Here is a 27,517-nt window from a genome sequence, read left to right on the forward strand (position 1 = left end):
TTCTTAATGTATCCAACGTTATCTACCAAGTTTTGCATATTCACGAGAATATTAGCATCATTATTAATTGGATTTTGGCAATATTGTATCTTAGTTTGAGTATTCGTTCCAAATTGGGTTATCTACAGAAAAGTTCTTAATTTTTTTAAAAGTTTCAATAAAATCTTAAAAAAAAAATTTAACAGAAAAATCCCAATATTTTGAAAAAATCATATAATCTATGATTTGCTGTTCAAATATAAAAAAATGAATTTTTCGTTAATTTAAGCAAAAAAATTAAAATATTAGAAAAAAAAATTTAAAACTTTATTGAAACTTTTAAAAAAAATTAGAATTTTTCTGTGACTCTTTCAAATTTATACCTAATTTTTCTTCAATTAAGACCATCTCCAATGCATTGAACTCATATGAGTTCAATGGATTGACACATATACATTCCACTTGCTATACAATTTTACCCATTAAACTCTACACTCCATTAAACTCTATACAATTTAATGGATTATCACATCATTTATCATTTTCTTTTTATTTATTGTTATTTTTAAAAAAAAATTAATTAGCATGAAATTAAAAATTAAAAACTACAATTAAAATTAACATTAATTTAAAATAAAAAATAAAAAATAATATATATATATATATATATATATATATATGTGTGAGAGAGAGGAGAGAGAATATAGAATTCAATGCGGATTGAACTCCCCATTCCATTGAATCCTAATCATTTTCTTACAATGAGGATTTTGGGTTTAATGAGATTAAACTTCCCATTAAACCCTTTATTGAACTCCCATTGGAGATGACCAGCATCTTTTCACGTTTTAAGAAAAGGTATCGCATGTTGGGTTTTACAAATATTATACAATATTAAATAAGAGGATATTTAATTTGTATTAATAATGACTTATTTTGTTATTTCGAAGATTATTTAATTTTGGACTTTTTACATCATATCATAATTTATACAGCACCAGCAAAACCAAACCAAACCCAACCCAATCTCTCTCTAACTATACGCACTACACCGGGACGACACCGTTCTCTGCCACACTCCTCCGTCTGTTGCTCTTCTCACAACGTCTCTTCCACTGCATAGGGTTTCGTTTCCTTCATCGGATCTGAGTTTCGACAAACATAAACCAACTCCCCTTGTCTGATCTGTTTCTCTCTCATTCAAACGATACCACCAGATCGAGCGCTTTGTTTTGGTTGTTGGGCTATACTTTTGGATCGGATTACGGCCGGGCATTTTCATTATCAGATGGGAATGCCCGAACGATGAGCAAACACGGCCACCAAGACGAAGAAGAAGATAACAACGAGTGTTTCTACGAGTCGCTTGATCGCTTACTTTCTTCAACCACTTGCTCTTCTTCTTCCTCTTGTTCGGACAACGAAGAGGAAGATGATGACGTAACTCTAGGTGATCAGAATTGCAGTGGTGTTTCTGATTATAATGCTTTGGCACGCCCCTTGCCTATCCCTAAATTTCCAATGGGCGTTGCTAACAATTACGATGTCTGGATCTCACGTCCGTCGTCGGTTGATGAACGCCGTATGCGGTTGCTGCGGCAGATGGGACTCAGCCGCGACTCTTCCTTCTTCCGACATAAGCCCTCTGTGTTCTCCTCAACAGCCACCGCCGCTACAAAGTTCGGTAAGTATGGCTTCGCGGATCACTTAGGCGGTCATACGCATCAGGTTCCTTCTAACCCTGGCATCATTCGATCAAAGTCTGCTGATCCTGAACACTGTAGTTCTAGTTCTCATTCGGATTCCTATCAAAAAATTCTTTCTAATAATTCATGTTCATCGCCTGTTGCTGATACCGTACCAATGGAAACTGTAATTAACAACGTCGATAACCATGTCTTAATTGAATCGCGAAACCGCAGTGGATCACCTGTTGTCAGTGCTAATACTGAGTTGCCTAATACGGTGAAACTAATTGAGCGGAGTGAAGAGATTATCAAATGCGATGATTGTTCCACCACGAATATGAACTTTGATATTGGTGAAGTAGCAGACGTGGATTTGGATTCCATTTGGTCTAGCAATGATGCAGTCTGCACAATTAAAAATCTAGATAACGGGAAGGAGTTTGTGGTAGATGAAGTTAGAGAGGATGGAATGTGGGAAAAGCTGAAGGAAGTTGGAACAGGGAGGCACTTAACTATGGAAGAATTTGAAATCTGTGTTGGCCATTCACCTATTGTTCAGGAGTTAATGAGAAGACAGAATGTAGAAGCAGGCAACAACGATTCACCTGATAACAACAGCAGTGGGAATGGACCTAAAACCAAAAAGAAAGGAAGTTGGTTGAAGAGTATCAAGAATGTAGCGAGTTCAGTTACAGGTCATAAGGAGAAACGAAGCAGTGATGAGAGAGATACATCATCAGAAAAAGGTGGAAGAAGATCAAGCTCTGCAACTGATGATAGCATAAGCCAGGATGTTTCTGTTTCTGCTTCTGCTTCTGCTTCTTTCCATGGTCCAGAAAGAGTTCGTGTTAGACAATATGGGAAATCCTGTAAAGATGTAACAGCTCTTTACAAAACCCAAGAGATACAAGCTCACAATGGATCAATCTGGACAATCAAATTCAGCTTAGATGGAAAATATCTGGCTTCTGCAGGTGAAGACTGTCTGATTCATGTCTGGAAAGTTGTGTCCTCAGATAGAAAAGGTGATCTTTTATTTGATAAACAGGAAGATGTGAATATAAACGTGTTGTTATTATCCAACGGGTCACCAGAACCAGGGTTTGGATCACCAAATAGTCAACTGGAAAAGAAGAAAAGAGGAAGGTTATCAATAAGCAGAAAGTCAGCAACTTTGGATCATATCATAATGCCAGAAACCATTTTCAATCTATCAGACAAACCAGTATGTTCATTAAAAGGACATCTGGATGATGTTCTTGATCTCTCCTGGTCAAAATCACACCATTTGCTGTCATCTTCAATGGACAAAACCGTGCGCTTGTGGCAGTTGTCTAGCAAGTCATGTTTGAAGATCTTTTCACACAATGACTATGGTAAGTATAAATACTTATAAACAAGTAAGTTTATATATATCTCTATTTATGAATTATGATTACTAAGGGTGTATCTTTTTAAATACAGTAACTTGCATCCAGTTCAATCCTGTTGATGAGAGATTCTTCATTAGTGGATCACTTGATTCCAAAGTCCGGATTTGGAGTATTCCTGATCATCAAGTCGTTGATTGGAATGATATGCATGAAATGGTCACTGCTGCTTGCTATACACCAGACGGTCAGGTTGACCTACAAAGTTGACTTTTTTTTTTATGGATTTTTTTTTTTTTTTTTTCTAACAAATATTTTTGTTGATTCATGAAGGCTGCATTAGTTGGTTCCTACAAAGGGAGCTGCTGTTTGTACGACACAACTGGTACTTATCTTTCTCTGTGTATTTCTTTTTTCCTGTTTTCAAGTGTTGGTAACTTTTATTTATTCTTCAGAAAATAAATTACAACAGAAAAGTCAGATTAACCTACAGAACAAAAAGAAGTCGCGCCATAAAAAGATCACCGGTTTTCAGGTGAAAATCAAGAGTTATAACAACGCCTTTCGGTTGTATCATGTTGAAATGACCAAAATACCCTTTACAGTTTGCTCCAGGTACTGCATCCGAAGTGCTGATCACATCAGCAGATTCTCGTATTCGTGTTGTTGTCGACGGTATCGACTTGGTTCACAAATTCAAAGGTCGGATTCGGATTCAGAGACTTTAATACTTTTACCCTTGGTTTTCATTTTAATTACGAAATCGCCACTCGGTTGTTGCAGGGTTCCGGAACACAAACAGGCAAATCTCGGCCTCTGTGACATCGAACGGGAAATACGTGGTGTGTGCCAGCGAGGATTCACAGGTGTATGTCTGGAAACACGAAAGTGATTCAAGGCCCAGTAGAAAAAAAGGGGTGACAGTTACTCGATCTTATGAGCACTTTAACTGTCGAGATGTATCGGTTGCAGTCCCGTGGCCTGGGATGACAGAGTGTAGTCCCCATGATTCGTTTAGTCATGGGGACCACATGGATGAGGTGGCAACTGGTAACCAGTTGCCACCTCATCCACCAACACCAGAAGAAGAAACAAATGGAAAAGAAAGCCCGTTTCATGGAATTATTTCTAGTGCGAGCAACGGTTATTTTTTCGATCGGTTTTCCGCCACATGGCCGGAGGAAAAACTTGTTAGTAGACATTCGAGTGCGGATTTTACAAACGGGTTGAGTGGGAGTAGTAAGTCGGGGTGGGGTATGGTGATTGTGACAGCTGGCCTTCGTGGGGAGATTAGAACATTCCAGAATTTTGGATTGCCGGTTCGATTATAGAGTTTTGTTATTGGGAAATTTGTACATAAATGTGTTTCCATGATTTGTAATATTAGCGTATAGATTTAGATGGTGCAGGAAAGAATTAGGGCTGATCAAGAGAAGAGAAAAATGAAAAAGGAAAAAAAAACAACACAGTTTTTGTTTTTGGTTTAGTAAGGAAAATGTAGAGTTAACATGATATGATGACTAAAGTAAAAAGAAGATTGGAATTACAGAGGTCAATTGTCTATTTTACCAATTCTCTTTCATGCTTTATGTGATGGCATATAATTGTTTGTCTGTTGATCAGTTTTGATCCATTCAACCAATCTAAAAACAGTTTGGTTTATAAAGTTGTTAGAGGTGCCCAAAAGGCCTGGTTTACGGAGTTTGAGCATGAGCCCGGGCCCAGCCACCAACCAGGTGTGGTTGTGATGGTATGATGGTATGAAATCGGACCAATCGATTTCATCTTATTGGGGTAAAAAAATTTAAAACTTTATTTTATATTAGGGTGCAACTAAAAAAATTATCTGCAATAGGTCGGAAAAAAAGGTCCCTACTGCTTAGACATTCATACATCTGTTTAGGGATGAACATATGGATCAGGGAATCGGTCGGAACCAGTACCGGAACCGGAACCCGATGGAACCAGTCGGGCCGAGACCGGGACGTTATTTTTGTGGATTTTTGGAACCAGTAGGAACCGGAACCGGTAGAACCGGCAAAAACCGGAACCGTATGATGCTATTTTTCAAGGACCGATTTCAACATTTGAAGACACGACAATAATCGGTAGGAACCGGAAACCAGTAGAACCGGAACCGATAGAACCACCGGGCTGGTTCGCTTCTTGATTTTGGCCGAAGCCGGTTCCGGCCGGTTCGGTCCTTTTGCTCATCATCCGTCCATGTCTACATGCGTCTCAATATCTTCTAAAATCAATGTTTCTTAAAAGTCGGGTCTAAACGGTTGGACCGTTAACCTGGCCAATTACAAAAATCCAGATTAAAAAACAATATCACGTTACATATTTATATTTATCTTCTATTATTTTCAATATGATTGCACACATATATAACTTATATCTTAAAATAAATAGTGTACTAACACATCAAACAATTTTGACTTAATATTCCAATGTTTTATTTGTTCCATTTACTATTTCATATGCTCCACATTGAGCCCATTATTCTTGTTCCTTGAAAGATCAATATTTTCATGTAAAAACCTTATTAAATTTACATATTTAAGTTTAGTAAAACCTTAAAAAATTGACGTATTCAAAATGCTAGGTGCTTAATTATTCTCTTATATATTTTAACTTCAAATCATCTTTAACATTCAATAAAAAAGTCTTTTACCTTTTTAACTAATACTTCCATTTTTTTTTGTCTTGTCACTCATATTTTGAAAGATTTTCAATAGTATGTGAAGGGCAACTAGGAAACACATCATTATGCGCTGCAATTATAGAATAATTAAGCATATTCCGAAAATCAGATTGAGCTGTTCTCATTCGTTACATCGAGCCAACTAAAAAACCGGATTATAAAATATTGGTTAATATCTATAGGTTCTTTGATTTGAATATAAAATTTGTTAACAATTTTATTAATTAAAAAGAAATATTAAATAAAAATTTAAAAGTTGGTAAGAAAGACCATGGTCCAATGTCCAAGCTTGATTATATCGATTACTAGTTTTCTTGAACAAACTCACTTAAATTCTTTAATAGTTGTGAACTTGTGAATCACCAGTTTTACAAAATCCTACTTGGAGGTAGTGAGAACCCGATCTTGAAAATCCTACAAGGTTCAACTTGACCAGAGTGGATCGCAATTCAAGCACAACTAGAGTTCACTAACCCAGGTGCACACTACTTGATGTGATGACCATTGCTCTAGAATTGGTCCCCATTTTTTAGCAACTGGCGATCCAAGGTTAGTCCTAAGTCGGTCTCAATCTCTAGTCGGTCCAAAGCAGTCCCAAGTCAGTCTCATCAAACTAGTTGTTTAAGATCACCCAGTTTAATGAGAACGAGCACCTCATAGTTTAATGATTATGTTCGATTTAAAGGAATTTTCAATTTACAAAGCAACCACAAATGTAAGGTAAATGTCTAAGAGTTTGCACAATTTGATATTTTAAAATGATAGTGAAAAAGAAAAAATTTAGGTTAATATAAAGTCATAGCCTCAATGGATGGGGATGTACTGACGGTCAAAGTTGGTATCATAGCTTTGGTATGTTGTTTTCTCTTAATGACAAGATATTAAGCGCAATTTGTATGTTGACGATGAATCGCTGCAAAATTACACAGATATTAAGGAATGTTTAATCCATATGAAAAACGAGATTTTAGAAGTTTGAAATGGAAAGAAGGTAAGAAACAGTGTCATCATACACTAATAACGATGTCGAAGAAATTGACAACGACTTCATTACCAACACTCAACAATGAAATCTAAGTTGCATACCAAATACATCACCAACATGACACCCTTAACTAAGATTACCTCTTTAAGAATTTCCCTAGATATATTGTTCCACTGATATGTTTATTACAAGTTATATAATATTATTCTTTTTTTATTAATTAATAATGAAGTTTTATATATTAATGTTATTAGATAAAACCATCCAAAAAAGACCGAACCGAAAAACATACATAACCGGGACGAAAATAAAACTGAAAAACTCAAACCCACTCAGAAAAATACAAACATAAAGACCATAATCCCATTCCAAAGCCCATAACTGTTTGGAAGTGGAAACGTGCTTCGGGCAGAGCACCTTCAGGCCCACCTCACTTATCTGCTAGAAATCTACGATCTACTCTCTCATTGGTTGCTTTACAATAAAGTGGAACCCACCAACTTTCCTGATCAATTTTCTTATCCACCACCTCATAATAATAATAATAATTAATAAACAAAACAATCCATTTTTTGCACAACAAATCACAAGTGTCTCTCCGTGTTGTATATCCTATATATAAAATTATAAATACCCCCACACCAATATGATCTATCTTCAACAATCTTAATTAGATATTTACAGATATCTCCAATGGCACTCCAGGCTACTACATCTTCTTTCGCTGTCCACAAAGAGGTTTGCTTGCCTTCCCAAGTGTTTAATAAATGATGCTGTTACTTGTTACTCACAATGCTGTACATTTTTGCAGGCTTCTTTGAAAGACTCCACCCTATTTGGAGTACCACTGTCAACTCATCTTAAAGTCGACTTCACATCATCAAAGAACAGGGTACGAAAGCAAATCTTTTCTTTCAAAAAATTTCCATTCGAATCCAAAATCTAGAGTTACTCAAGAATTGAAATTGTTGCTACAGAAGGAATTCACCCAAAGGGGAGCACTCAAAACAAAAGCTGTAGCCACCACAACTCCATCAGTCAACCAGGCATCAACCGACGGCAAGAAAACCCTAAGAAAAGGTACAGTCGTCATCACCGGAGCTTCCTCGGGTCTAGGTCTAGCCACAGCAAAATCTCTAGCGGAAACTGGAAAATGGCACGTGATAATGGCTTGCAGAGACTTTCTAAAAGCAGAAAGAGCTGCAAAATCATCTGGAATGCCAAAAGAAAACTACACAGTCATGCATCTAGACCTCGCATCACTCGACAGTGTCAAACAATTTGTAGCAAACTTCAAACAATCAGGTCAACCTCTGGATGTATTAGTCTGTAACGCAGCTGTTTACTTACCAACTGCAAAAGAACCCACTTACACAGCCGATGGTTTCGAGCTAAGTGTTGGGACAAATCACCTTGGTCACTTCCTTCTTGCACGCCTACTGCTCGACGAAATGAAACAATCAGATTACCCTTCAAAAAGACTCATAATTGTTGGGTCAATCACGGGTAACACCAACACTTTAGCTGGAAATGTCCCCCCAAAGGCTAACTTAGGGGACATGAGGGGTTTAGCAGGTGGTCTAAACGGGCTTAATAGTTCTGCCATGATCGATGGTGCTGATTTCGACGGAGCAAAGGCGTATAAAGACAGTAAGGTCTGTAACATGCTGATGATGCAGGAATTCCATCGCCGATTCCATGAAGAAACCGGAATCACATTCGCTTCTTTGTATCCCGGTTGTATTGCCACAACGGGTTTATTCCGGGAGCATATTCCGTTGTTCAGACTCCTATTCCCTCCCTTCCAAAAGTACATCACCAAAGGGTATGTTTCCGAGGATGAATCCGGAAAGAGACTTGCTCAGGTGAATATTCCAAATTTCCAATCTATTCCAACTTATAATAAACGATTTAATTTTTAACCAATCTGTTCATGATTTAGGTTGTGAGTGATCCAAGTTTGACAAAATCGGGTGTTTACTGGAGTTGGAATAACAACTCGGCTTCATTTGAGAATCAGTTGTCAGAAGAAGCTAGTGATGTCACTAAAGCACGTAAAGTATGGGAGATTAGTGAGAAACTAGTTGGGTTAGCTTAACTTTGGTTAAAATGTGAGCATAGGTAATGGTTTGAATGATATTCCGTAATAAAATCACTAGCCATTTAGAGGCTGTTTTTCTTCTGATTAATAAGCTTTATGGATTCAACACTTAACCTGTCATATATTAAGATACCACCCAACTTGTAATGCATACAGTCATTCAACCACATTACATTTACACATACATACATGACTTAATGGAGAAAAAGAGTATTTATATCTCATAGGCAGGGAACCTAGCCATGGATGGATCTACCATGTCTAGAAAAAGATAAGCTGCACCTCCGATGCCTTAGAATAGTGAAAAGGGTCGATCACCTCCATGCATTGACCCTTGAGTTATAAGGGTTTGACTTTTATGATAGAGGAAGGTGGCAAAAGCTTTGGCTCTGTATAAGAACTTGATGTCGCCTGTTAAGCGATAAAGTGAAAGAAAAACATACGCATTGCCACTGATTCCATGACAGATTCCAACTTTTTTAAGTAAACCGCGTTTCCATACCACCTCTCCCGCATCAGTTGCTGCCTTTAAAAACTCATCACTTCCAAAAACCTATTAAGATTTTAACAAACTTAAGTGTTTTAGAAGATTTTTTTTAAGTTTAAGGTTATCAAATATCAATGGTTGAATACATACTGTGGCTGCTTTGGTGAGGGTAAGAGCCATCCCAGTAGCACCAAGGCACCAATCAATGAAGTGGTCTGAATTACTACCTTCACTTGATCGATAGTTTCCATTAGGAAAACGGTTGTTAATCATGTAAATAAGTGTACTCTTAACATCTTTCAATTCATCTTCAGTCAACTCCATGTCCATTAAGACATTCATTATCCCCGCTAACCCATGAGCAGCTCCCCAATACCTTTTTCCATACCACTCATACATTAATGGACATTCACTAGTAGACATATTTCTACCAGCCTTGATAATTTCATCTTTGATTTCTCTCTGCAAACGTAATAAAAATCAAATGTTTTTGTAAAAATAATTTAAAGATGACAATCATAAAGCTTTACCATGTGGGTATAGGATATAATGTTTTCACCAAGATTCTTGTTAATGAACAGACATGCCCATAAGTAACCTGTTCTACCAAAAAATAGTTCATTTGGAAGATCTTTAGGAAGCTTTATCTATAACCAAAAACAAAATCCAATTGGCCAAATAAACAAAACAAGATCATCACATGAAAAACTACTACCTTTTTAAATCTTGTCAGATAGTGATTAAACAATTGATCATCGTTGCTTTGTTTGGCCACGACGACACCAAGAGCAGATACACCGACCTGACCACAGATGAATGTCACAGGGCTGCGACTGCAAAAAACTATCGAATTTTATATCACTGGTTTAATAACAATCGTCTTGCTGAAAAACAGATATGGAAACAGAGAAGAAGGTTAACCTAAAGCCAAAAGAGGCAGAATCGCAAGCTTTAAGAATATCTCTACATAAATCAAGATCTTTCTTGTTGTGTAAGCCTTGAAAACGATCGAAGCTGTGCCTAGCGCACCTGTGTACAGCGTGTAATCGGTTAAACGTTTCCCGGTGTTTCCCCAAGTCTCCGACACAATCTATAATTGGGAACATGTGTCAATCAAAAATCAACACAAGGAAGAAAGGGAGAAAACAGAAATGAAGGGAATAAAGAAGTAGAAAATACAGTGCGTTTGAGGTCGAAGGCTGCTCGTTTGAGTTGATCGGAAAATAGGTTGTAGGGAAGAGATAGAGTCTTTGTTAGGGGATTTGTGGTGGTTTCAGGTGGCGGTGGTTCTTCTTCTTTGATGAATTCCGGCATTTCATTTGGATAGAAACGATCCGGCATTTTGGGTTTACTTTGCTCTGATTCTTGGAGGCTAAAGTAGAAGCCACAAAGGTTTATTTAGGGAAAATGCTTTCGAGCTAAATTCCTTATAGATTTATGTGTTTTGGAAAAAGGGAATCGAATAATCAAACTGATACAATGGTTGTCTGTTGTAAAAATAATCAGTTTTTGTTTTTTTTTTTTTTAATAAAATGATCGTTTTGTCTAAAATAATATGTATGTGAGTCGGGAATTCTAGAGGTTGGGCGTTGGAGTCGTATTTCAGAACAAATTTTTAGTTTTTTCCAAATTTAAATTAAATTAAAGATTGGTCATTTTTTTAATATTTTTATTTTTGTGTTTAATTATGATTTACTGGTATTTAAAAAATATTTATCTTTTTACTATGTTTACTATCGATAAAACTGCAAATTTGGTCCTTGTGGTTTTCAAAAACCTTTGGATGGGATCCAAAAAGTTTCCAACTTGCATGGAAGGTCCAAAATTAAGGTTTTTCTGTGTTTTTGTCCAAAAAACTTAAAAAGACAATTATGCCCTTTTATTTTCTTTTTTGTATTTTTTATAAATACTCCAATATTGTTTTAATTAAAAAATAAAGAAAAAAGAAAAAGGTATCCCCCACCCCCACCTTCTCTCTCTCTCTCTCTTCGTCTTTCTCTCTCTCTCTCTCTCACATCCTTCTCTCTCTCTCTCTCTCTCTCTCTCTCTCTCTCTCTCTCTCTCTCTCTCTCTCTCCTGAACGCCATCTCTCAAAAGAAAATTGATATCTCAAAATTGAACCACCTGTGGATTCATTCTCGTCGCCACCAAAACCACCGGAGCTGTCAATAACCCTACTTTCAGAACTGTAACTCCATCTTAATCGATGCATTTCATCTTCGTTATACCCCTCTTCAGCCACCACTGCACATTTGCATTTCCGACACCCAAAACTCCAACTCTAATCTTCTCCACTTTCTTCCTATCCCTCTCTCATCTCGTTCACCATCTGAAATGGGTGTTTGTTACAAAACGCGATCAAATGTGCTCGTCGAAGGCCGTGGGGACAATGTGTGGCATAGATCTATGCCCTCAAACCTACATCTGAGTGTATTGAGAGCTCCGACGACCAATGGTATTCATCTTCTCTCGCAAGGCGTCGCTGCTGGTGGTACAGAGAGAATAAATATGAGCTCGTTTTATCTATAAATTCAATCCACTTTAATTTAAAGCACCTTCTGAATCTCTCCTCCCTGATCGACGACCTCAGTATGAACTTTTGTTTCTGTTCAGATTGGGACTATAAATCAACACATCAAAGGCTTGGAGCAGGTAGGTAAGAACCTCGAGGTGGAGCCAACAAATTTTTGGTGGTTTTATTGACCAGTGGGATGGTAAGGTTTGATTTTGATTTGTTGTAGGTTTGATTTTGATTTCCACCTATGATATGATCAAGAAGAAGAAGTGGGTATTGTATTTTTTTCTTTTTCCCAAACCTTCTTCACTGGACCGAGAATTGATTTTGATGCAGTTGAAGAAGGAATTACACTTCAGAACAATCTTAATTATACTTTATTTCCATATTAATTGTGAAGAAAGAGAAAGCTAATGATCCATAGAAACAAAGACGAGAGAGAGAGAGAGATACGAAGCGAGCGAGACAGAGAGAGAGGGTGGGGTGGGGATACTTTTTTTATTTATTCTTTATTTTTTAATTAAAACAACATTAGAATAATTATAAAAAATAAAAAAAAAATAAAAGGGCATAATCGTCTTTTTAAGTTTTTTTGGACCAAAAACCTAGAAAAACCTTGATTTTGGACCTTCCATGCAAGTTGGTAACTTTTTGGACCCCATCCAAAGGTTTTTGAAAACCACAAGGACCAAATTTGCAGTTTTGTCTTTACTATCCTATAAAGCATATTCAGTTTTTTTAAGAGGTATCGTTTTTATTGCAACATGTACAAACATCTCATGCTTTGTCTTACTAAGGAACTAAGCAATGGATGTCATCACTTTCTTTTTCCCTCATGGCCCAAAATTAAATCCATAGCTCACTCACTTAGTAAGTCACTCCCACATCTTCTCTCTACAAACCCTAAACCGTCGTCTCCTACCTTACCATCGCATATCTCTTCGATGTTTTCCCCCAGCTTTCACCCTTTCTCTAAATATTTGTAACCAGGATAAATTCCCACATTCCCTTCTTCCCCTGATATCATTCTCTATCCTCCCTCTCTTTTTCTCTTTCTGGATAGTTTTGTCATCTTTTTCGTATTCGTTGAACTTAGTTTTTATTATTTGCTGCTTTTTGTTTATGGGTGGCTTTGATTTTTTATTTGAAGTCTATTTTTTTTTTTTTTTTTTTTTTTTTGTGTCAATATACAGATCGATGAACAAGTTGAGTATTTTAAGACAAACGACCTGGAGGAAGACGTTTCGATTTGATCTGTATGTTTCATTTTGCTGCTTCATTTTTTTTCCCTTTCTAAAGAGTCTTCTTCTATACACGCTTCATCCAACACAAGATTTGGCAACTAATGGAACTCTCTATATGTATTTATGTGTGTGTGTCCAGGTAACCCTTCCCTTTGTCACTATGTTCTTAGTATTCTAATGCAATATGTTTGTGTGGGTATTTTTTATGGTTTGTATAAAGTTTTCAAGTCGAGATTTCTATTTCTTGTGGCTGGGAAACTTCAATTTCTTGGTTTTCAATATGTTGGATTGATCTATGTCTATTTTTTCTGGGTTCTTCTATCGTGCTAAAAAACAAATTTTTTTATTTAAACCTGCAAGACATGCAAAATAATAGGTTTTTGTCTCCAAAATAAAGTTGAGTCTGATAAATTTTTAATCTTTGATCTAATGTTGCAGCTTTGGAGGAAGAATTGATCGAAGTAGTGGGATGAATTGATGAAATCATATAACTCACAATCACTAGGTGACTCCAACACTCAAAATATGGCGTGAGTGAGTATTGTAATCATTTTTAAGCATCAATGTTATACAAAGTATGATTGTTTTTTATAGCAAATTGAAATCTATAATACTTATTTTCATCTCCGATATGAGTGTTTTTTATTTATATTTTTGGGTGATTTTGTTTCAGATTTCTTAAGAGACAAAATGGAACACCAATCTGGTGTTTCTTTCCATGATTCTACCTTGACATGGATGCTTGCAATAAGTGTTTGTACCCTTGGGCTGATTTTATAATGTCGTTATACATTTAGTAAAGGTTCTAACATCCATCAAGTTGTATTCCTCCTTTACTCTTCTCAATGTTTTCATATCATTTTTCTTCTAAAATGGTTGTGTTTGGATTGAACTACATAGGTTTCAAAGGAGTTATTTAATGGGAGTAACGCTGAAAATTAAGAAGTAAAAGGTATTAACGTGCTCAAGGAAAGTGTGCATAAAGTGTTTGTAGAAATGCTTCAGAAAAAACAAGAGGTGAGTATGAGCATTACGAAATCTTTCTTTATACTATCTTTTTATAGAAATTTATCCCAGATTGCTTTTTAGTTTCGATTTTATGACACTATCAATTTTTCTTTTTGCTCTTTCCTACAGATGTGGTACTTACTCACTTATGATATATCAACTTTTTGTTATGAATCATACGGATAATAAGTATTTTAATTTCTGGAAAGTATCTTATTTTAGGAAATTATATTGTTTCATTTTTTAAATTTGGTAATTAGGATCATTTAGTATTTGAGTCGATTTGGGTGATCTTTGTTTCCTTATTAGAGTCATTTGTTTATCCCTATTTAAAGGGCAGTCGTTCATGAAATAAAATTATGCTTGAAGTAAATTGTTTTTAATATTTTAGAATAGTTTAACCTAGTCTTCTCTCATTAGGAGATTAGGTGTTAGTAATACTCACAGCTGTAGGAAGCACAACAGGTCCTGTCACGAGATCTAAATCCCGGGCCATAACAAATTTGGTATCAGAGCCACTCGTGATGACGACTTCTGCAGAAGAGTTGATGAAAAAGTTCGAGGAATTCATGATTCAACAGGAACAGAGCAATAAAGAGATTAAAGGGGCGATTTCAGGCTTACAAGCTAAATATGTGTCCCTGGAAGAAGGTTTGTCAAAGCAGACAAACTCTAAAAATAGATCAGAAACTAGCATGGAGGAAGAAGGTGAACAACAATTTGAAGCCAAGGTAGAGGCAAGGGTATTAATTTAGGCGCTTAAGAAGGAAGGGGATTCATATCTTTAATAGGGGTAGGACGAGGACAATGAGAGTTTGGGATAAACCCTAACAACGTAGGGAAGGGGTTTGGAATAAACCCTAACGGCACAGGGAAGACACATGAATCAGAATCATGGAGGAGTACTTACCAACCGAAGTTCAAATATAAGTGGGATCCTTTAAAAGGTCAAGCGTCAACACATAATCGAAAAGTTGATCAAGACCCTATGTGACATCCCCAATTTCACGGCCAGAAAAGACCGATTTGTTTATGCCTTTGTTTTTTTTTTTTTTTTTTTTTTTTTTTTTTTTTTTTTTTTTTTTTTTTAAATCAGAGTGATCGTTTAAAGAAAACAGTTGCGGAATTTGTTCCCAAAATAAAATATGATAACCATTTATCAAAACATTTCTCGAAAAGAATGTATTTTCATTAAATAATAAAAACTCGGGATGTCATGTTCGTTACAGACCAAAAGCATAAACAATATAAAATAGACCTTACAATAGTTATCAACTACTTATCTATAATCCAAAATCTCTTGTCAAGTCCACCAACTTATACCCTTGTGCCATTACCTGTAATGAAAAGAAAACTGAGTGAGTTAGACTTGGGAGCCTGGTGAGCATATAGGGTTTTCAACCCACAATAATATAATTATTATATGTAATCAGCAAACAATCAACCCAATTACCCATCCCCATTATCTTCTTAAGGTTTTACCCTAAGGACCAACTATCCTTCATTCATTTATTCGTAAGGAATTTGGCACGAATTCCATTGCTGCCAAAGCTTATTTATCAAGTACTAAATCCATAGTTATTTGGCGCTAACTCCATAGTCACCAAAGTTCACTTAACAAGCGCTAACTCCATAGTCGCCAAGGCTTACTCAACAAGCGCTAACTCCATAGTTGTCAAAGTTTACTCAACGTGCGCTAACTCCATAGTCACCAAGGTTCATCAAATAGGAACGAAGTCACATCGTCGCCAAGGTTTATACAATAGGCGCTAACTCCATAGTCACCAACTATTCCATCTACCTATGTTCTACCCAACAATTTTGTAGATATAAATACTTACACAGTTTAAATCATTTAACACCTGTATAAAACTCCAATTTCCATGCCCATCTCAAATAGACAAATAACATATAAACACATAGCACGTATTTCATAGCAAATACGTCATATTTATGTATTAGAAGAAAGTAACTACACACTCACACATATAAACAACAATAAACTTAATACACTCAAACCATACTTGTATTATTATCGTGTTTATGAAAGGTAGTATACACCCACTTGATCAGAAGATGATCGGACAGCACTACGACTTGCAGAAGTAGTATTCTTCGGTAGATCTGGAAGATCTCCACAAAAATCGAACTTCTCGCGGGCAGAGCTTCGGCTCGGGAACCGCACTTCTCGGGATCTTCGAGATCTCGGGACTTGCTTCGGGGCTCGAGAATAATACCGGGGCTTCGGGGTATTTCTGGCATGCAAATCGATGTAAAACGGGAGAGAGAAGAGAGAAAATGAACAAAAGAACCGGCTGCCCTCGCATCCTATTTATAGGAGGCTGGAGCCTCGGATTACGCGGGGCGCACGCGTCCGAATTCGTCACTGCATGCGTCATCCGAAGAACTCGAGTGCGAAGGTCGTCATGCTTCGCTGTACGCGGGGCGTACACTCGTAGGCGGGGCGTACTTCGGATGAGTCCGATGACTCGCCTTCGGATAATACCGGGATTTAATAATTAAATTTAATTATTAATTAATTAATAAACTTCGAAAATTCATATCTTCTTCATACGAACTCCGTTTTCGACGTTCTTTATATCCACGCGTAGGTGAGACTACGTTCTTCAACTTTCGTTTAAACTCTGTCAGCTAATTTTGATTTTATTTTTTTTATTTATTTTTAATAGGTCAGGACAGAAAATTTCGTTATAAATTCATAACTTCTTCGTCCAACGTCCGTTCTTACCTAACTTTTCATCGTTTCGCTACTAACAATGAGATCTTCGATTCTCGTTTAGATTGCTAAGGCTAAATATCACTCTAACGTAAATTTACTTTTTACGTCATTTAGCGTTGTGCCGGTTCTGTCCCGAAACTTTAACAAGTCATAACTTCTTCGTTATAACTCGGATTTTGGCGTTTTTTATATGCACGGAAACCTTGTAACATATACTACAACTTAGTTAGGATTATTCATCCTAAATAATCTTCTATCAAAAAAGTCATTTTTGACGCTTATTGTCTCTAAATTGACTAGCCCTGATCTACGGGCGTTACACCCTATGTATGGGGTTCAAAATATGGGACGAAACTGATGAAGTAAATGGGTATAAAGCAACTAGGGTGCCAAAATTTACAAAGATGGAGTTTCCAACTTATGATGGCAAGGACGACCCCCTATCTTGGCTAGAGAAGTGCTAAGATTTCTTTGAAGAACAAAAAAAATCCAACTGAAGCATGGGTTCATCAGGCAACCTTTGTTCTTCAAGGAAAGGCAAGCGTCTGGTATCAGAATTTGAGGCGGATGAAAGGGGGGCCAACCTGGAACGAGTTTGTGGAGGAGTGCAAAATTCGTTTTGGGCCTCCGATGAGTATGAACCCGCTAGGAGAACTAACGCAACTTAGAAAAACTGGCACAGTGGAAGACTATTGTGCAACTTTCGAGTCTCTATTATGAAGAACAATCGGAGTAACTCCAGAACAAAGCATGTGGCACTTTTGTGTGGGGCTAATAAACGTGATAAGATATGAGGTTGAATTTGCGAGACTCATAACTCTATATTATGTCATGAATCTAGCTAGACAAATTGAGCTAAGGGTGGTCGAAGTAGGACAACCAATAGGGGTCGGGCTTACAGGAAACCAGACCTCGGCTGGAAGCCAAAAATGAGAGTCTACAGGAAAAGGGGGAACTGGAAACTTGTAACGCTCGAGTTTCGAGGCTAAGCATTTTAGACGATGTAATAGTCTAGGTCAATTATTGTAACTCTTTTTGAAGTAATAAAGATGAAATATTTGAGTATTATGTGAATTATGTGTATTTATGTGCTTATTATGTATTTATAAATGTTTAATAAATAAAGAATAAAAATAAGCGTCAAAACTAAAGTGTGAGATAAGCCCGATATCTCTACATAAAATTGTAGTAGTCGAAACAAGTATTTCGGGGATATAAAGAACGCCGAAATCCGAGTTATAACGAAGAAGTTATGACCTGTTGAAGTTTCGCAACGGAACTGACACAATACCGGGAAGCGTAAAGAGTGAATTTACGATAGAGCGAGTTTTAGCCTTAATGGTCTAAACTAAAGTCGTAGAGTATGTTAAACTAAGAGCGTCGATAAAAAGAACGCACAAATTTGACTTCGTATGAGGAAGTTATGATTTTTCGAAGTTTCGGATTAGCAGTGTACAACCCGGAATTCGAATAATAGATCGAGTAGTTTTTAGCTGACATGACCTAAACGAGAATCGAAGATCTCGTTAAGAGTAGCGTAACGAGAAAAAGATGGGTGAAAACGGACGTCGGGTAAAGAAGTTATGAGAATTTAACAAACCAATCCTGTCCTGCCCTGTTAATGATATAACTTTTAAAATAGAGCCAAAATTAGCCAATGAAGTCTAAACAAAAGTTGTAGAGTACGTTCCCGCCTTCGCGTGGATATAAAGAACGTCGAAAACGGAGCTCGTATGCGAAAGTTATGATTTTTAGAAGTCGGGAAGGAAAATTGTGAAATATGTGAGAAGGGAGATGACGTGGCCGCATCTGAGTCGTTGCTTGTTGCCCAAGGCTTCGCTTCGGATGAACGACGTGTCACCTCATGTTAATCCCTGCGTACGATGTCCGGTATGCCCCGCGTACCTTCGTCCTAATCCTTCCGACGAGTGCGAGACAGCTGGATCCGAGGTGGCAACCTTATCCGAGACTACGCTCAGCGTAGCCCCGGTACGCCCAGCGTAATCCGAAGCTGCTGGAGCCTATAAAAGGGGTCCGAACTCTTCCGAAAATTTCACACCTTTCTTCATTTCTTCTCTCTAAACTTTCTCTCTCTAGGGTTTTGAACCCTCCCCTAAGCCTAGGTGATCCCCTAGCACCCGAAGGAAGCCCTGAGGCTCCCGGAGTCCTGAGAAAAAGGGTCTTTCGGTTTCGGACACGTTGCTCCGAGTAAATCCCGGTTTTCTTTAAAATCCGCTGTAAGTGAGCTACGCTTACACAATTTTTAATATAGCTTTCAAATAATTATAGTAATATTATTAGGTCCTCAAAATAATTATTTGGGCTATTATTATGAATTATATTGAGTGTTATTTAACACTTATATAATAACAATAATAATAGCTAGACTATTAATTAGTCGCGGTTAACGTTAGACTAAACCCTAGTGGTATTGATACTTGGTTTTATCGAAAGAAAATTGTTTTGAGAGTATCGAAGTGCTATCCGAGTGTTGAGTCACCACCTTTCAAGTGAGTGCATAGTTACTTTCAGCTTACACATAGATATGAAGTATTTTATATATTACGTGCTATGTGTGCATATTATCTGTATACTTGCTATCTATGCTGGATGAATGTTTTTATACAAATTTTAAATGATTTAAACTGTATGTGTATTTTATATCTACGAAAATGTTGGGGGTAAAACATGGGTAGATGTAATAGGTGATGTGTGATAAAATGATGAGAGGCATCGATGTTGTTGTTGTTGTTGATCCAGTCATCTAGCAGAGTATAGATGACGACCATAGACTCTTCTAGTCAGTCTAGTGGAACGCTGGTAGGCTCGCAATCTATAGGTGTTGCGAACGATGTGTTCACCAGTGTACTCCATCCCCCTCTTGGTTGCCTTTAGGACATTTATTGCTGAGGAACCCCCTTAGCAGTAGTGTCCATCCCGATGATGATCCTTACGATAGGTGTTTAGGGACGTAACATGAGGATAATGGGAACGGGTAATCGGGTTATTGTTGGTTGATGAAATTAATAAACTTATTTATTGTGGGTTGAAAACTCTATGTGCTCACCAGGCTCCTAAGCCTGACCCACTCAGTTTTATGTATTACAGGTAGTGGCGCTCGAGCATAGTTGTGATGAGGGATTACGGATATAGGCATGTAGATATGAAATAATGTAGTAAGGCTTATATTGTATTTTTTATACTTATGTACTGTATCGAACATGACATCCCGAGTCTTTTAATGAAATACATTTCTAAGGAAATGCTTTTGATAAATCTTTATCATATTATTGTTTTGGGACAAATTCTGCAACCCTTTTATCAAAAGGTTATTCTGATTTTGAAATAAAGTATAAACAAAACCGGTCTTTTCTGACCGTGATTTTGGGGATGTCACAAAACTACAAAACTAAAACACTAAATCTGGCCTGGAAAAAACTAATGGCTGTAGAAATGGCAGAGAGGTGGGCAAAAGGCTTATGCTTCAACTGTGATGAAATATTCTCGATTGGGCATAAATGTGTCAAGCTATTTTGCACCATGATGGACAATGAGGAAGATGACGCTAATCGGTGACTATTGAGCTTGAGGACAAGCTCAATGCGTAGGAGGGGAGTAATGTTATGAATCATACGGATAATAAGTATTTTAATTTCTGGAAAGTATCTTATTTTAGGAAATTATCTTGTTTCAGTTTTTAAATTTGGTAATTAGGATCATTTAGTATTTGAGTCGATTTGGGTGATCTTTGTTTCCTTATTAGAGTCCTTTGTTTATCCCTATTTAAAGGGTGGTCGTTCATGAAATAAAATTATGCTTGAAGTCAATTGTTTTTAATATCTTAGAATAGTTTAACCTAGTCTCCTCTCAATAGGAGGTTAGGTGTTAGTAATACTCACGACTCTAGGAAGCACAACAGGTCCTATCACGAGATCTAAATCCTGGGCCATAACAAATTTACTAACACATAATGTCCTACTGAGAGGACACTAGGTTAAACTATTCTAAGATATTAAAAACAATTGACTTCAAGCATAATTTTATTTTATGAACGACTATCCTTTAAATAAGGATAAACAAATGACTCTAATAAGGAAACAAAGACCACCCAAATCGACTCAAATACTAAATGATCCTAATTACCAAATTTAAAAACTAAAACAAGATAATTTCCTAAAATAAGATACTTTCCAGAAATTAAAATACTTATTATCCGTATGATTCATAAAACTTTTTAAACTAGACCATGACATTGAAGTTAATTTATTTTGTTGATTAGGTAGAAATTAGTATCTATAATATTTCCATGTTCTGGACATTTAATAGGGAATAGGTAAAGCTGGATCATAAATTCATGATACAAACAAGGAAAAGTAAGTTGATTTGTTGCTAATAGTAATAGTAAAAGCTCATTAGGTATGCTCTTGTGTTTTTAATTCTGTAATTGGAACCTGATGATCTCATCCATTACATGTTTCATTTGGCTGCTCTGGTTCTTGACCTACTGGTGCTAAAAATGTTTTGTTTTTTGCTTCAAATAGTTACTACTCTAAATGGGTACAATTTTTAATGTTTAACGCACGAATAAGTAAAAAAAAATGAGATTGTACTGTTGAAATTATTAAACTTCAATATTGTAATAGAAAAGAAAATCAGCCATAAAATAAAAGAAAAATAACATGATCTAAAAAAAAGTCAATAATAGAAGTCTCGTGCTATTTCTTACGTTAGCCCAAGAATAAACAATGAAAAGAATTAAAATTATAATCATGATATAGAAAGAAAAAGTATGATTCTATAAAAAACAAAAAAAATTCACTATGAGCAAAGATTTGTGATAATGGAGTTTCCTCAAACACAACCATTAAACTTGTATTTTGTTTTGCTCAATGGACCTATAAGGTATAACATATAAAATTGGAAAAGGATACCATTTTAATCCAATATCCATTTTCATTCCAATCTTAGTTTTTCAAATCTTCATAGCACCTAAGACAAACTCACACCATCTGCCACTTTGAGGTATGAATATGCCAATTACTTTGAGGTATGAATATGTCGATCTTTTTTTTCCTGTTGTATTGTAGCATCAAATTTGTTTATTTTTTTAGCAATGCACTCTTCTCTTTCGTCTAATCAGCTAATCGTGTTTTGACACAACACCAAGATATTAGGAATGAACCAACTAAAAAGTGTCCACAAGTCAATGTTCTGTTGTAGATGGGTTGATAGAAGGGTTATATTATCTTGACTCTTGTAATCTTGGAGAAGTTAAGTTTCTAATGAAGTTATAGTTTCATCCTGAGTGAATTGAGCGATTAGTTTCAAACTCCCTTCTAGACATTCACTGTAATTGGTGAAAAATGCAACGCTTAAAGGCTTTGATTTTTTTATCAACAGTTTACTTTGAAGAATCGACTCCTTTATAGCAATGAACTGTACCTTTTAGTACTTATTAGGCCAATGTATTTTGACAAATCTATCCAATTATAGTGTTTGAGAATTTCTTTGAATCTAATAGATTTTCTAAGGTATGATATTGTCATAGGAAGAAAGGAAAATAGGATGATACAATGCTATTTCTTGCATTTGGCTGTTTATTTTCATATCATATCATCATTGTTGGTAAAATAATCATACCTTTTGAACATCAATAAAGTTATCATATTGATGCTTCTTTAAAATCCTAATCTTGGACCATCCAACAACCAAATGGATCACATTCGCTTGTCGGGTAGCAAACAAGCAACTGAATGGAAAACTCCCCAAAATCCATATCTTAAATAATCATGTATCAAACATGTTAGCAAACATAAAACATTAAACTGATAAATAATAATCATGTATTTTACCTTAAAAACATATAAAAATCCACCTAATATGTCAATTTTTTTTAGGTTGTGTTTCTTTTCTTTGAAGGGATGAATAAGCATATTGAATATCGTCTCTAGCATATTAGCAAACATAAAACATTAAATCAATAATCATGTATTTTACATTAAAAACAAATAAAAATCCGACTAGGTTGTATGTAAAATTTTGAGGTTGTTTTTTTTTTCTTTGATGAAATGAATAAGCTTATAAAGCTTATCTCTTAGAGATTACAACTGATACCAAATTAAATGACTCCGCAACCCCAAAAAAATACGCAATTAATTCCGTAAATAACATTAATAACAATATTTATAATTTAACGACATGATACATGTTGAAATCATCAAAGTTGGACACCAAATTGAAATACTCATCCTTCACATGTTGACGAGGTAACCGGCCATTAAACCCCTTCTTCAACAAATATATTATCATACTCGGATCACATCCTCATTCAATAACTCATTAGTGATGTTTCCAAGACATTAATAAAATCTTTCAATTTTACCGAATCAGTCGTTTGACCGTGGGAAAGACACATAATTAGAAGGCGTAACCGGAATCCAAAGATACAAAATATTCACCAAACTGTGAGCATAGGAAATGGTTTTAATGATATTCAACAATAAAATCACATGCCACTTAGAGGTTGTTTTTCTTTTGATTAATAAGCTTTATGGATTCAGCACTTATTAACCTATTGTTTCTTTTTAACTTAAAATGCAAAACTCATTATGCATACATCACTTTATTCAGTCATTCGGCTACTTTACATTTACACATACATACATGACTTGATGGAGAAAAAGAGTATTTATATCTCATAGGCAGGGAACCTAGCCATGGATGGATCTACCATGTCCAGAAAAAGATAAGCTGCACCTCCGATGCCTTCAAATAGTGAAAAGGGTCGATCACCTCCATGCATTGACCCTTGAGTTATAAGGGTTTGACTTTTATGATAAAGGAAGGTGGCAAAAGCTTTGGCTCTGTATAAGAACTTGATGTTGCCTGTTAAGCGATAAAGTGAAAGAAAAACGTACGCATTGCCACTGATTCCATGACAGATTCCAACTTTTTTAAGTAAACCGCGTTTCCATACCACCTCTCCCGCATCAATTGCTGCCTTTAAAAACTCATCACTTCCAAAAACCTATTAAGATTTTAACAAACTTGAGTGTTTTAGAAGATTTTTTTTAAGTTTATCTTTATCAAATACCAATGGTTGAATACATACTGTGGCTGCTTTGGTGAGTGTAAGAGCCATCCCAGGAGCACCATGACACCAATGAATTAAGTGGTCTGAATTACTACCTTCACTTGATCGATAGTTTCCGCTAGAAAAACGGTTGTTAATCATGTAAATAAGTGTAACCTTAACATCTTTCAATTCATCTTCAGTCAAATCCATGTCCATTAAGACATTCATTATCCCTGCTAACCCATGAGCAGCTCCCCAATACCTTTTCCCATACCACTCATACATTAATGGACATTCACTAGTAGACATATTTCTACCAGCCTTGATAATTTCATCTTTGATTTCTCTCTACAAACATATAAAAAATCAAATCTTTTTGCAAAAATAATCTAATGATGACAATCACAATGGTTTACCATGTGGGTAGAGGATATAATGTTTTCACCAAGATTCTTGTTAATGAACAAACATGCCCATAAGTAACCTGCTCTACCATATAATAGTTCATTTGGAAGATCTTTAGGAAGCTTTATCTGTAATGAAAAATAAAATCAAAATCCAATTGGCCCATAAACAAAATAAGAGCACACGTCATGTTTAATTACATCATCAAATGAATAACTTCTACCTCTTTAAATCTTGTCAAATAGTGATTAAACAAGTGATTATCGTTGCTTTGTTTGGCCACTACGACCCCAAGAGCAGATACACCGGCCTGACCACAGATGAATGTCACACGACTGCGATCGCAATAAACTATTAATAACAATCGTCTTGCTCAAAAACAGATATGGAAACAGAGAATAATGTAAACCTAGAGCCAAAAGAGGCGGAATCGCAAGCTTTAAGAATGTCTTTACATAAATCAAGATCTTTTTTGGTGTGGGTAACTTTGTAAGCTTTGAAAACCATGAAAGCTGTACCTAAGGCACCTGTGTATAGTGTGTAATCTTTTAAACGTTTCCCGGTGTTTCCCCAAGTTTCCGACACAATCTATAATTGGGAACATGTGTAAATAAAAAATCAACACAAGGAAGAAAGGGAGAAAACAGAAATTAAGGGAATAAAGAAGTGGAAAATACAGTGTGTTTGAGGTCGAAGGCTGCTCGTTTGAGTTGATCGGAGAATAGGTTGTAGGGAAGAGATAGAGTCTTTGTCAGGGGATTTGTGGTGGTTTCGGGTGGCGGTGGTTCTTCTTCTTTGATGAATTCCGGCATTTCATTTGGATAGAAACGATCCGCCATTTTGGGTTGTGTTCGTTTGGACTTTGGAAGATGTGATCAGATTCTTGGATGCTAAGGTAGAACCGTAGAAGCCAGAAGGTTTAGGGAAAATGCTTTCGAGCTAAATTGTTTATTGATTTATGTTTTTTGGAAAAAGAAATATAAATGATTTTTTTTTACAAAAATACCTTTTTTTTTTTTTTTTTTTTTTTTTTTTGGTAAAGTAGAGACTAAAGGTAAAAGCCACAAGGTTTAGGGAAAATGCTTTTGAATTGCTCATTGATATATGTGTGCTGGAAAAAGGAACAGCTAAATTGCTTCTTGATTTATGTGTTTTGTAAAAAAGAATTTAATAATCTAACTAATATAAATGTTTTTTCTTAATTTTTTTTTATTATATAAAATTACCACTTTGTAAAAAATAATACGTTTTGGAGTAAAGTCCAAATTCCGGAGGTTGGAGTGGTATTCTTGAGTTTTTTTTTTTTTTTTTTTTTTTTTTTTAAACAATCAAAATTAAAATTAAATTAAAGGTTGATCATTTTTAGTGTTTATATATTTGTGTTTAATTATGGTTTATTGACATTTGAAAAATAAATGATTGAAATCCTTTAATCTGTTCAAAAAGTAACTTATATATATATGATATTTGAAAAATAAATTGTATAAAATTAGGTTAATACACGTGGAAACCACAGATAAAAATAAAAAACAATATTGATAATTTTAAATCTTGATTACTAATCAAAGAGTTATAAATAAATTGTATAAAACTAGGTTAATACCCATGTTGAATAGGAAATATATCGTTGATCCTAAGGTAAAAATCCGGACTGCTCACAAAAAGGAAGTTAAGTTGAGACAAAATTCTAGATTCAATTCCTTGAGGACTCCAAAAAAAAGTGTATCTCGGACTACCAAGTGTCATAACCGGAGAAATTCTATAGTTATTAAAGTCTAAACTCTACCTAGATACTTATAAATTCACAATGTAATAGCCTAGGTTAACTATTATAATTTATTTTGGAATAATAAAAATAAAAATTTATTGAGATGAAAAATTACTGTAAAAAATGAAGTATTAAATAAGCTCATTTGGGATGAACCAAGTGATAGATATTTTAACAAGGATTCCAAAAATATAAAGAACTCACAAATCTGAGTTATAACGAAAAAGTTATGACCAATTGAATATCCGCGACAAAACCGGCAAAACACTATAAGTGTAAAAATAAAGTTTTTAAATAAAATACTTTTTAGCCTTAACTATCCAAATGAAAGTCATAGAATATGTTAACCTGAGAATGTCTGTAAAAAGAACACCCAAATCTGACTTCGTATGAAGAAGTTATGATTTTTCTAAAATTCGACATAACAGTACATAACACAAATATTCGATCGTTACCAAGGTTTATAGATTACAATTGGTGAACAAGTAGTCCAAAACATCTGGTGAACACTTAGTTCAAAAATAACTAGTGAACACACTTAGTTAAAAAATACCTAGTGAACACACTCAGTTCAAAATACCTAATGAGCACCTAGTTCAAAAACACATACAGGTTACGAGCTTGCTAGCGTTCCACATGACTGTCAAGTATAGTCTGTGGCTTCCATCTATACTCCACTAGATGACTAGATCACTGTTAACATTGATGTCTTTCATCGTGTTATCACACAGAAACTATTTCATTTATCCATGTTTTACCCACCACATTTTGTAGATATAAAATACATATACAATTTGAATTATTTAAAACATGTATAAAAATCTTTCACCCAGCATAGACAGCAAGTATTCAGACAATATGCACACACATAACACGTAATTTATATTAAAATACTTCATATCTATGTGTAAGATGAAAGAGACTATGCACTCACTTTAAAAGGTGGTGACTCGGCACTCGGACGACACTTTGTTTACTTTAAACAACTCCTTTGACAGAACCTAGTATCATTACCACTAGAGTTTAGTCTAATGCTCGATGAGACTAATTTATAGTATAACTATTATTCACTACTAGAAAAACATCCTTTTACGACGCGCAATGCGTGTCGTAAAACGCTCAGACGACGCGCAAATGTGCGTCAAGGAAGGCCTTGTCATAACGAAAGACGACACGCTTTTGCGTGTCGTCTATTTACGACGAGCATTTACGACGCTCATTTACGACACACAATGCGTATCAAGGAAGCCCTGTCATAAAGGAAGACAACACGCATTTATGTGTCGTGACCTTACGACGCGCGTTTAGGACACGCATTGCGTATCATTAAAGTCCCTGTCATAAATGAAGATGACACATATTTGGATGCCATAATTTTGAATGTTTTAAAAGTATATATTTTTGATATAATTACTAATTTTCAAATTAAACAACAGATTGAAATT

At 35.6% G+C, this 27,517-nt stretch overlaps 4 protein-coding genes across 4 annotated transcripts; 2 read left to right on the forward strand and 2 right to left on the reverse strand.

Moving 5' to 3' along the window:
- The first annotated feature begins 970 nt into the window (after nucleotides 1–970).
- On the forward strand, nucleotides 971–4,593 carry LOC145048855 (uncharacterized). Its single transcript, XM_078997484.1, has 6 exons — nucleotides 971–3,043; nucleotides 3,132–3,289; nucleotides 3,371–3,422; nucleotides 3,493–3,572; nucleotides 3,643–3,739; nucleotides 3,821–4,593. Exons 1-6 carry the CDS (start codon nucleotides 1,285–1,287, stop codon nucleotides 4,366–4,368), a joined length of 2,694 nt encoding a protein of 897 aa, XP_078853610.1. The 5' UTR covers nucleotides 971–1,284; the 3' UTR covers nucleotides 4,369–4,593.
- Nucleotides 4,594–7,308: 2,715 nt separating this feature from the next.
- Nucleotides 7,309–8,911, forward strand: LOC144997609 (protochlorophyllide reductase, chloroplastic-like). The gene is made up of 4 exons (XM_078957502.1): nucleotides 7,309–7,467; nucleotides 7,541–7,621; nucleotides 7,707–8,594; nucleotides 8,672–8,911. The coding sequence occupies exons 1-4, from the start codon at nucleotides 7,423–7,425 to the stop codon at nucleotides 8,825–8,827; spliced, it is 1,170 nt and encodes a 389-aa protein (XP_078813628.1). The 5' UTR covers nucleotides 7,309–7,422; the 3' UTR covers nucleotides 8,828–8,911.
- Nucleotides 8,874–10,765, reverse strand: LOC144997610 (lanC-like protein GCR2). Its single transcript, XM_078957503.1, has 6 exons — nucleotides 10,497–10,765; nucleotides 10,239–10,407; nucleotides 10,033–10,160; nucleotides 9,848–9,964; nucleotides 9,468–9,779; nucleotides 8,874–9,383 (listed from the first exon to the last, which is right to left on the reverse strand). The coding sequence occupies exons 1-6, from the start codon at nucleotides 10,656–10,658 to the stop codon at nucleotides 9,123–9,125; spliced, it is 1,149 nt and encodes a 382-aa protein (XP_078813629.1). The 5' UTR covers nucleotides 10,659–10,765; the 3' UTR covers nucleotides 8,874–9,122.
- Nucleotides 10,766–23,387: 12,622 nt separating this feature from the next.
- On the reverse strand, nucleotides 23,388–25,255 carry LOC144998209 (lanC-like protein GCR2). The gene is made up of 6 exons (XM_078958025.1): nucleotides 24,982–25,255; nucleotides 24,714–24,892; nucleotides 24,528–24,639; nucleotides 24,316–24,432; nucleotides 23,936–24,247; nucleotides 23,388–23,851 (listed from the first exon to the last, which is right to left on the reverse strand). Exons 1-6 carry the CDS (start codon nucleotides 25,141–25,143, stop codon nucleotides 23,513–23,515), a joined length of 1,221 nt encoding a protein of 406 aa, XP_078814151.1. The 5' UTR covers nucleotides 25,144–25,255; the 3' UTR covers nucleotides 23,388–23,512.
- Nucleotides 25,256–27,517: the final 2,262 nt, after the last annotated feature.

This window comes from Lactuca saligna, chromosome 5 (genome assembly GCF_052625555.1).
Source record: "Lactuca saligna cultivar CGN05327 chromosome 5, ASM5262555v1, whole genome shotgun sequence".
In the NCBI taxonomy this organism is placed as follows: Eukaryota; Viridiplantae; Streptophyta; class Magnoliopsida; order Asterales; family Asteraceae; genus Lactuca; species Lactuca saligna.